This window comes from Pseudorasbora parva, chromosome 17 (genome assembly GCF_024679245.1).
Source record: "Pseudorasbora parva isolate DD20220531a chromosome 17, ASM2467924v1, whole genome shotgun sequence".
In the NCBI taxonomy this organism is placed as follows: domain Eukaryota; kingdom Metazoa; phylum Chordata; class Actinopteri; order Cypriniformes; family Gobionidae; genus Pseudorasbora; species Pseudorasbora parva.
Genome location: NC_090188.1, coordinates 14,260,281 through 14,272,226, shown reverse-complemented (window position 1 = coordinate 14,272,226; position 11,946 = coordinate 14,260,281). Strand labels below are relative to the sequence as shown.

Below are 11,946 nucleotides of genomic sequence, written 5' to 3'. Positions count from 1 at the left end.
CATTTGCAGAGATAACAGCAGTATTTTGTGTATCCTGTCTGCAGACCCAGCAAGAGAGCAAAAGCCTTCAAATCGCCATAGTTTATGAACCCCAAACGTTGCTTCATGTGTCAAGTGCTTCTCTCACATGGACTGCATGACCAACTAGAATTGATGGCAAAAGCATTACCATTATGCAGCTTTAAAGGGATACTTCAACCAAAAATTGTACTTCTTTCATTAATTACTCACCCTCATGTCATTCCAAACCCATAAGACCTTTGTTCATCTTTGGACACAAATGAAGCAATTTATGATGAAATCCGAGAGCTCTCAGACCTCTCCAGAGCCATGTAATTAACACTTCCAAGGCCCAGAAAGATAGTAAAGACATTGTTAAAATAGTCCATGTGACGCCAGTGGTTCATTTTATGAAGCGACGAGAATACTTTTTGTGTGCAAAAACAAACAAAAATAAAGACATTACTCAACAATTTCATTCTAGCCTGTGCTATTAAACAGCACAGTAAACAGATTTCATTAAAAAAGATCTTTGTTTCGAAGATGAACGAAGGTCTTACGGGTTTGGAACGACATGAGGGTGAGTAATAATGAGAATGTTTTGGTGAACTATCTCTTAAAGGCTGTTTATACAGTTGTATATTGTCACTTGATGACCCAATAGCATTTCTTAAAAAACTAGAGCCATTCAACAATTTTCAGCATTATTTTCGTTCTCAGTGACTCAGAAGTAGTAAAGTTTGACTACATTTATTTCATAAGCATTCTGGCTGTAGACCAGTGTAATTCTCCTACTAATGATGATAATAGCTAATAATAGATAACGAGGAATAATGGAATTTTTTTTTCCGTAAATGTAGCTTTGAATAAACACATTCAGATTAAGTGTAAATTTGTGGAGATCTGCTGGCATAGATTTCATGAAGGCAAAGTTATGCAATCGATTTTCAGGAAGAGGCGACAGCACAGTGTGACAGGCAAAAAAAATTCAGCTCTACTCTTGTTGAGAGTGGGTTGACGTTATCAATTTGAAAAGCGGTGGGAACCCAATTAACAGCATCAAACACCTAATTAGCATGAGCTGTGTGAGTTTAACTGCAATAAGACCTGGCTGTATTTTATGAGTTAAGTCTGGATACATTTTCTGTAATCCGAGCTTCGAAGTGTAGCGTAATCTGCTTAGAAAAATACCCAAGCAGAAATTCATGTGCCAGACAAAGGGCTCGGATTCAGGATAACATTACAACCTTATGACTCGTACAGCCAACAGAGGCCTGCATCTTGAACAAAATTAAGTGATTTTTTTCTTTTCTTTTTTGTCTGTTTGTTTAAAAACAAAAAGTTGTTTTTGTATAAAATGCAATTACGTTCCAATTTAAAATGTAAGGCAAGTGTCTTCATAAAGGGACCAAGTACTGTCAAGCATGAATCAAGCCAACACCATAAGCAAAAGCTCACATAACAAACTAAAACTCCTCCAAGAGAGCTACGGAAGGATATTCACAGTTTTAAATTAAGCAATAGCTTAATCCTTGTAAAGTCCACTCCAATATACAAAATTAAACGTCCTGGAAATAAATGCATGTAAAAGTGTGTTCCAGTATGATGTTGAACAAGAGCTTGAATTTAAAGATCAAGGTAAATTGGGCTTCATTTGTCTTCCGGAAACATGTACGTTTCTTCAGTTGCTACATCTTCCTTCTGTTGGAAACATTTAACCTCTCAGCTCTTAAAGGGTTAGTTCAGCCAAAAATGAAATTTCTTTAATAAACGACTTAATGATTAATGACCCCCGTAAGACCTCTGTTCATCCTCAGAACACAGTTTAAGATATTTTAGATTTAGTCCGAGGGCTTTCTGTCCTTTGAATATAAGTGAATGTCCACTTGCTGTCCACGTCCAGAAGGTTATGAAAACATCATCAAAGTAGTCCATATGTGACATCAGTTGGTTAGTTAGACTCTTTTGAAGCGTCGACAATACATTTTGGTCCAAACATAACAAGAAATACGACTTTATTCAGCATTGTCTTCTCTTGTTTTCAAACCTCAAATAAAGAATCAAACGGTCGCGAATCAGCAGATTGATTCGTGATTCATATCGCCAATGTCATGTGATTTCAGCAGTTTGCCAGTTTGATCCGAATCTTGAATCATGACTGTTTGATTCTTTATTTGTGAAACATGGAAGAGAAGACAATGCTGAATAAAGTCGTATTTTTTGTTATTTTTGGACCAAAATGTATTGTCGACGCTTCAAAAGAGTCTAACGAACCAACTGTTGTCACATATGGACTACTTTGATGATGTTTTCATTACCTTCTGGACGTGGACAGCAAGTGGACATACACTTAGAAAGGCCTCGGACTAAATCTAAAATATCTTAAACTGTGTTCTGAGGATGAACAGAGGTCTTACGGGTGTGGAACGACATTGGGGTGAGTCATTAATGAAAAATGTTTCATTTTTGGGTAAACTAACCCTTTAATGCACCGTGTTTCCATCTGGAGCATCAGGGAATGTTTCAACCTTTTTTAGTTGTGTTTGAGTCCCTCAGTTTCAGTTCAAAGAATTAGCAGGAGCTGAAGGGTTTTTCTGAAGAACACTGGGCAGTTTAACTGCTCAGGACAAACAAGAGACTCATGAACAACCATCACAAAACACAAACAGCCGTGGATCATCTAGGGAATGAAACACAGGATTAAAAATCAAGGGTATATATACTTTTGAATGGGTCATTTTAATAAATTCAGCTATTTTTTGTTTCAGAGACTATATGTAAACTTTTTTTATATATAAAATATTGTATTCAGGACAGCACTAAATAAAAACAAACGTGTTTTGTTAGCCTAACAAGCCAGACCCACACCCACAAGATTTTGGGTCTGGGAATACACCATTGACAAGGCTCAATACTCAATACAAGGTCTTTCAAACTCCCTCTGCACACAATAGAATAGCGCTACCACCAACCAGAGCAACGTAAAGCAGAGCTAGTTGATAGATTAAACTTTCGCCATATCCAATCAGCAAAACTCTGAACACAGCTTCCCTTCTTATAAATGATTTCAGTGCAATCTTTGTCCTTTTCTCAAAGAAAAGTTCAACTCCAAGTCTTCCAGAGTCGCGGCCGAAGCCGAATCGAAAGACCGCCGTTCGCCAGCTTCTTTGTTTACAAGAAGCACGGGGAACCTCTGCAACTCTGCCGTCATTATGTTAAGCCCGCGACAATATACACGATGTAATTGGCCTGACCAGAGTTTGGTTTTTCCAGCTAACAAGTCTATGGAGAGTTGCTAGACGGCACTCGCGGCAAATTGGATTTGCTCCACTAGGGTGCGTCTAGATTTCTAGGCTATTTTGTATGATCTCTCATCTTGTTAAATCATTCACATTTTCACAGATTCTGCAAGCGGTTCACATACTTTTTTTCTTGCAACTGTATGTAATTTTACTGTATGTGTGTCTTTCTGTGGGTAAGTGGTGCACATTGCTGCTTCATTGACCTCTAGAAAAGAAACTGACCCTCTTCGTGCTCAGCAGGCCACTTGTGAGAGGAAGAAGCTTGTTGACCAATCGCTGCAGCTGAAAGAGATGAGAGAGCTTTAGAGGCGTTCACATAGTCACCGTGACGACCCAGAGAAGCCAAAAGAACTTCATAGCACCAGATCCAGTTCAGGTTGTATAGAAGGAAACAAACTGCCCATTTAGGACACGCACACGGCCAACAGAACCGTACAATATACACAAGAGGCTCTGTCAAAACTGTCCACCCTCTTCTTCATGTAGACTGCATACTAATTCAACATTATGTGCCACCAATCAACTCCACCGAGTGCATTCACTCTCACAAAGCCTCTACCTCTCGAGCGCTTTGGATCTTTTCCAAAAGGCTTAATGTCAAATCCAGGTGGAGGATAGGATAAGTCAGTTTGATGGAGAGCTGGCTTTTTGAGACTACTCTTTCAAATGGCCACTTTCTCAAAAAACTGAGCCAAGAGGTCTCTCTCATTGTGCAGCATGAAGATCCAGTTTAGATTTAGTTTAGCGTTATGGCAGCATGTTCAAACACAGCAATCTGTGAACCGTTGCACACTGCACATGTTATTTGCTTTATCATCAGCGAGATAACCAAGAGCTCTAGGACATGCATTGATTTTTTTTCCTGAGCAACCCGAGTCATTCGCAGCTTCAAAGCACATAGTCATGGTACGTAGGCATTCTGTTGTTCTGAATAGTATAATTCCCACTCCTGAGGGCAGGAGGAAAAGGTTTAACTGACTGATTACTTTTATTCATATACGGCTGCAGGGCAGTAAATTCATCACAGCTATTCTGGTTTATTCAAGTGAACAATGCTAGTCATACCATTAAATCTCATTTCAAGCCCCGCTCGAAATGTTCCTGGAGATACAACATTTAAAGTGGCACCACGTCGCAGAGATGCCGGTGCTCAGGAACGGGCCGAAGGGTCCACGTTTATTTTGACTTCACTTAGCATTTCGGCTCTCTCTCTGCCGAGAGGGTGGAAATGAAAAGGTAATCCAGGCCCCACAGGGCCGGTAGCAGGTGTTGGAAAGGAAAGCATTCCAACTCCTGCTGCTAACACACTCAATGGCTCTCAGTGGAGAAAATGCTTTCAGGAACTGTGCACTCACTTCCCTTGATTTACTCTGCCCGTTAGAGGAAAACCTTTTTAAAACCCAACTGCGAAATTAAGGACAGATACTTTAAAATCTACTTCTTCAATAAAAGCAACTCACCAAAACCCCCCAAAAAACCTTTCTGAAGGAGAGGAATTTTATGAGGGGACCTTTTATTGGTTTTAAACTCAAGGTCAGGTGCGGTTAGCACGTTGGTCAGAATTTGGGATGTGAAAACAGCAATATAATGTCTACTAAGTGCAAGGGGCACATTAGAGAGTTTGCAGTTCAGGTGAAAAAAAACAAAACAAAACACAACCTTCACGTCCCAGTCTTCACACAGAAAATACATTTAATAAAATACCAGTAAGAGCAAGGACGGATTAAGGGTCCTGCAAGGCCACCATCCAAATGCAATTAAAATCTGGCATGAAATTTACCCCGTTATCGTTTTTCATTATTTTTATTATTATTTTTTTATACATAGATCTTATTGTGAATAATTCAGCTGTGCATACCTCATCTTTTAATTTTTAATTTGACCTTGTAATGTTTCATCAAAATCTGATTCAAAATGTCACAACTGGATCTTCCGGTAAAAACAACTGACTTCTCTCTGTTGACGTGTGCCTTCTCCAATCATTTAGACTTAAATCTCACACTCTGCTTTCTCTTTTGTGTGTAACATCTTTAATTTTTATTTATTTTCCCGATAATCTGTTACGCTCGGATGCACATCACAATACAGAACAAAACAAATCTGTAGCATTTAATAAATTGAAACTTTATATTTTTCTGTGAACGCAACTTGTGTTTTATACATATATTTTATATAGATTTTGTATTTATTGGATGGTTTAATTACATGATTTGTGTGAATTTTATTATGTGTTAAATTGTAATATTTTACTGGTACACAAGCAAGACTTTTTTTTTTACTTATTTGCATTCGCAATGTTTTGTTTCAGTGTGTCAGGCCAGAGTGGCCCCCACAGCTCAAGGCCCCTGGCAGTCAGGCCCGAGCCATAATCCATCCTTGGTAAGATGAGAAAACATGCTCACCTGAAACAGCTCATCTTCAGTTCACCTGTTTTTCCCCCGACGCTGCCAATCTTCCTCAGGGAGATTGGCACAATCAAGTGAGCATGATCCATTCAAAAACATCATGGAATGAATCTGTTTTAGAAACAGACACCAAATCAAATGTGTGCTGTCCTATTAAAATTCCACTTTCAGAACTTAAAAATTATCATACATTTTATTTTTTAAACACATTTTCTCATGTGCCCTCACACCAGCACCACAAAAACTATTGTATACAATTGTAAGACCCTTATTTATTAATTGTTTGATTAATGCAATGTATATGGTATGGAATATGTCAGAATTATTTACCATTACATTATTAAACTTGATACACATTAACATAAGATTTTGCTAAATGTTTTAAATATCAAATGTTTAATTCTTGCAATGTTCTTATGAATAGTTTTGGCCTACAAAGTATATCATGATATTGATGATATTAGCATTTAGCATAAATAAAAAAATAAAAAAATATACATTTAAGAATAAAATAATTTTGGTAACACTTAACGGTAAAATATAATTTGTTAACATCAGTTGAGGCATTAGGTATAATAAACTTATGTGTGTTTGTTTTTTTTATTAATCTAGATTACTTACTTTATAAATATATTATTGTTAACTGTTGATTCATGTTTCCTCATAATACATTATTCATTTTTGACCCTTGACTACAAAACCATTTTTTTTTTTTTTTTTTTTTTTTTTTAATAAATAAGCTTTCCATTGATGTATGGTTTGTTAGGATAGGACAATATTTGGCCGAGATGCAACTATTTACAAAACTGTAATCTGAGGGTGCAAAAAATATAAATATTGTGAAAATTGCCTTTAAATATATATATATATATATATATATATATATATATATATATATATATATATATATATATATATACATATATATACATACATACATATATATACATACATACATACATACATACATACATACATACATACATACATACATACATACATACATACATACATACATACATACATACATACATATATACATATATATATATATATATATATATATATATATATATATATATATATATATATATATATATATATATATATGAAAGAAAAATGTACAAATTATCTTTATGGAACATAATCACTAATATCCTAATGATTTTTGGCATTCAAAAAAATTAATAATTTTGACCCATACAATGTATTGTTGGCTATTGCCACAAATATACCGGTGCAACTTTTATTTATACATTTGAATTTACACATTTATACAACTTGAAATGTATATGTACATAGATTAACATCTAGGTTAATAAATGTTTTAAAAGTAATTTAGTTAATGTTAACCAACTGAACCTTTTTGGAATGTGTTACTTACCATAATTTTCATAGACTACATATACAACCATATCTTACTCTAAAATATCAAATTGATTCCTAGAGCACTACAAAGCAGCAAACAATGTACTTTAGACTGTTTGTGCTGGTAGACAATAAGCCAAACTACAGGTTACAGGCATGCAGTGCCTTTTAATAACTACTCTCTTCTTTTTTTCACTCTCTCCCTCCATTTACACAGTATCTCGACTCTCTCTCTCTGTCCTTCTGCATCTTGACACAGCACACTGAGCTTAATCGCACATAATTGGGTGGGAGGGACAGTGGGCCGGCCCAGGCTTTGTGTGCAAAGGGCAAGTGGTCAAGTTAATGGAGCCCTTGTAGTGAACAGGGAGCTCTCTCCCTCTACCGGGACAGAGGGAGGGGACAACGGACCCCTTTCAAATCTCAAAAGACAGAGTTGGGTTCCTTTTTTACCCCTCCTCCTCCTCATCTCCCCTCTCTCTTTTCCATAGACTGACTGACAGGATTAGCTGCATAGCGACTCTACAGCTGAGCTTCAGTTGGCTATCAGAGCATGGGAAATGAAGAGGCCTAGAGTGACAGTCAAACTGTGAACCGAGGCACATGTGAGGCCATCCGCCAGTACAGGGACTCTGCAGGACATACAGTCGGGTCCAAAAGTGAGAACACCAGTGAAAATGCTACCTTAAAGGGAAAGTGCACCCAAAAATATAAATGTGCTGTTAATTTACTCACCCTAAAGCCATTGAAGATTTAGGTGTCTATCTTTCTTCAGTAGAACAGTAAAGAAACCGTGGTCCTTGGTGATTCATTTAGCTAATATAAAAAATGAACAGCTTCCGTCACTTTGCGAGTCAAAGAATCATACGGTCTAAATAAAATTAATACCTGTGGCTCCTGACAATACATTGAGGACTTATGAAGAGAAACAATCGGTCTGTGAAAATAATGTTTTTTTTATAACATTATTACCTGTAATCCACAGCGTCTGGAAATGTTCCCGAGTGTTTTCAAGACAGTCTGGAGCTATCCCTTTAATACAACATATTCATATCAGATATATTAGAAGCATAACACTATGAGCAAAAATTGTATTTGTTGAAATTAATTTAATCGGTGTTTGAACAAAGATTTTCCAAATAGCATATGATTGGTGATTCCTATATTTATTTTTTGTATTACGTCATAATAAAAAAATTAAAAAGCTTTTTAAAAAATGTTTGAGTAAAATATAATTAAATATAAATATAATTTCCAGGTTTAAAACACACACACACACACACACACACACAAACACACACACACACACACACACACACACACACAATGGTATACGTGGTTTACAGGGATTCCATAGGTGTAATGCTTTTTATACTGTACAGACCATATATTATATCCCCCATACTAACCCTACCCATCACACAAAACTTTCTGCATTTTTAATAAAGAGAAATTGTTTAGTACGTTTATTTTGCATTTTGAATTACAAGGATATCGCCATGTCCTCTTAATGTAGGAGGCGTGGCCTGAAACCTGAATACACAAACACATAAATGGTTCACTATCTTTGTGGGGACTCTCCATAGACATAATGGTGTTTATACCGTACAAACTGTACATTCTAGCCCTCTACACTGCCCCTGCCCCTAAACCTGCCCTTCGCAGGAAACATTCTGCATTTTTACTTTCTCAAAAAAAGTGGGGACCGCTGGCTGGTCCCCACAATGTAGATTATCTCAGGTTTTACTATCCTTATGGGGACATTTGGTACCCACAATATAATATAAACAAGGACACACACGCACGCACACACACACACACACTCAGTCACAAACATTTGACCAAACAAACAAAAAACAATTAGAATATTTAATTTGTACAATTACTGCATTAAATAAAATAAAACAATTTTGAAATTAATCATTATAACCATGAGTCTTCACACCACAAATCAATTATTCCGTGGAACAAAAAAATGACCAGGACACAGAAGGATTCCAAACAATGATTTAATCACAGTCTTTACAAGCACCTGCGGTGCCAGCGAGAAACAATCACTTTGGACTCGTCTGTGTTTTGTACAAATGTAATCACAGTGCAGAAGCACACAGCCCTGAACAATTCACAACGAACCAAAGAGCTCTGAATGAGGCGTCACCGGCTCTCCACCAGGAGAAAACAACAGTGGAAAAAAGTAGGTTATAGGAAAGCCCTAAAAGTAAGTTATTGGAAGAAAAAAAATGATTTATTAGTTAAATGCATTAAATAGTTTTAGAGTTTAATATATAATATTTAGGCATAAAATAATGCTATATACCAAATATATACCAAAACATAACTTTTGTATACACAAACTCAAAGCAAAGAATATAGTTCTCTATTAATCGTTTCCATTCATTCATTTTTAGACTTAAAGGCTTAGTTAACCCAAAAAAAGATTTTTTTTTCTTTCAGACGAATTCAATCGGAGTTATATAAAAAAATGTCCTGGCTCTTCCAAACATTATAATGCAGTGAATGGCAGCCCAAAATTTGAAGAGCAAAAAAGTGTATCCATTCATTATAGAAGTAATCCACACGACTCCGGGAGTTAAAGGCCTTCTGAAGCAAATCAATGGGTTTTTGTAAGAAAAATATTCATATTTAACAAGCTATTAAGTAAAATATCTAGCTTCTAGTGGACCCCCTTCCGTATTCAGCTTATGAAGAAAGTATAACACTTCTCGCAGTTCAAAGCGCTTACATTACGTCTGACATCATCGTCGCGGCAGATATGCTTTTTCCGTGAGCTGAATACGGAAGGCGGTCCGCCAGAAGCTAGATATTTTACTTCATAACATGTTAAATATGGATATTTTTCTTTCAAAACCCCATCAATTTGCTTCAATAGTGTTTTTTGGGCTTCACATTTTCGGCTGCCATTCACTGCCCTTATAATGCTTAGAAGAGCAAGGGCATTTTTTATATATATAACTCCGATTGTATTCGTTTTAAAGAAGAATGTCATATTCATTTAGAATGGCTTAAAGGTAAATCATGGGATCATTTTTATTTTTGGGTGAAATATCCCTTTAAAGATATAGTTCACTCAAAAATTTGAATTCTGTCTAAAGTCATCATTCTGTCATGCCGTTCCTAAATGTGTATTATCTTCATAAAAAGTGAAACAAAGTTTAGTAGAAAGTCCAAAAACATTTTCCCATACAGTGAAAGATGGTGAGCAGAGGCTGACAAGTTCCAAAAATAGGAAAAAAGCACCATAAAAAACATTTTCAAGTCCTCTGAAGCCTTTGTGTGCAGAAAAGACTGACATTGGAGTTGTTTATTCTCCGGATATCTTGCTTGACTGTCATGGTTCCGTTCACCTTTACTGTACAGAAAAAGAGCAGTTTGACATTCTGCTACAAAAAACCCTTAATTAAGTTCAAATAAAATAAAATGGATTTCAGAAGACATGAGGGGGAGCAAATAAACCGTGAAAATTATCTTTTTTGGGTGAACTATCTCTTTAATGAGGCCATTAGTCTAGTGTGCACATTGAGTGGACTCAGTGGAGAACACTGCTGCAGGTCTAACCGGTGGTAGTGTGACACTGTCAAGACATCAATTCAGCCCTAGTCTGGCCTAATCTGTCATATCTTGTCAGTTCTTCGATAAAAAAAAGCCAGGTCTAGAGCATTTCACAGTGAAGCAAATAACATTCAGCGCAGCAGCATCCATCTCAACCCTTCATAACCTTTGGTGTCAGAATGAAGCTTTGAGTGTAGATACGGAATCGGTAGCTCACGATGAACTTCTCTGGAGCTGCTGTCACTATGATAAAGATCTCATGATCGAGACGACCCTGCGGCCTCATTTACGTCTTCGTGACGAGGCCAAGATAGTCCTGCGAACCTGATGAGGTGTATCAGCCTCCAGAGTGGAATTCATCAATTCCTAATGTTCTGCCCTGAAACATCATCTCCGATATCACGCATACTCACAGGCATCCAAAGAGTTCACATCTGAGCGTCACATCCGCAGCGTCTGTAGGATGAGAGGGAGGGATGTGTTCTCCGTTCCCATTTAACACATTTCACACTGTCATTGCACAGTAAACAGGTCAAGCACACACACACACACACACACACGGCAACTCTAGGTGAGACACAGTCACAGTCTATTTTCAAAGCGCACACACACACACACACACGTGGTAGTTAAAATAGGTATTTGAGGAGTGTGATAAGAGGCTGTTTTTAGGCCTGGAGGTGAGGACACAGTGGCAAAGCCGGGGTGGGCGGTACAAAGGCAGCCTGGCGGAGGATGGCTTTGCCCAGCTCAGATCAGATCAGGGCTGGACTGGACCCGTGAGTGAGAGTGAGGAGAAGAGGATAGTGGATGTTCTCATCGTACACTTCCTTTCCCTCTCTCTGCATCTGAAAAACAACATGCAAATGTCCCCAGAGAAAGTTGGGGAAAATGTTATCACTTTTGCATCGTTTCACAGTATTCTGAAATAACAGTATATAAACATCTGGGCCAATGACATGACACTGTCTATTTATTCATTCAAAAACATATAAAAAAGATTCAAGTTCAGAAGAATGTTTGTAACCAAGCAGATTTCACCCGCCATTGAGTACCATAGTGGGGGAAACAAATACGATAGTAGTCAATGGCTGCAGGGATCTGTTGGTTACAAACATTCTTCCAAATATCTTCCTTTGTGTTCAGCAGAAGAAAGAAATTCATACAGGTTTGGAAGAAACTGAGGGTGAGTAAATGACAATTGTCATTTGTGGGTGAACTATCCCTTTAAAAATGAATTCAAAGCAAACAGTGACTTCAATACGCATCTTCTATGACAAGCATATTTGTACTTTTCTAAC

General features: G+C 37.1%; 1 protein-coding gene across 2 annotated transcripts in view; it reads right to left on the bottom strand.

Moving 5' to 3' along the window:
- Window positions 1-10,029: 10,029 nt before the first annotated feature.
- The window catches only part of camkmt (calmodulin-lysine N-methyltransferase), a 129,706-nt gene continuing 127,789 nt past the window's right edge, over window positions 10,030-11,946 (bottom strand). For both annotated transcript variants that reach the window (XM_067421814.1, XM_067421811.1), the window contains one exon: window positions 10,030-11,493. Coding sequence is in view for 1 of the 2 variants with exons in the window: in XM_067421811.1 (XP_067277912.1) it covers window positions 11,401-11,493 (93 nt within the window). In the remaining variant the exon portion in view is untranslated. The remainder of the gene's footprint in view (window positions 11,494-11,946) is intronic.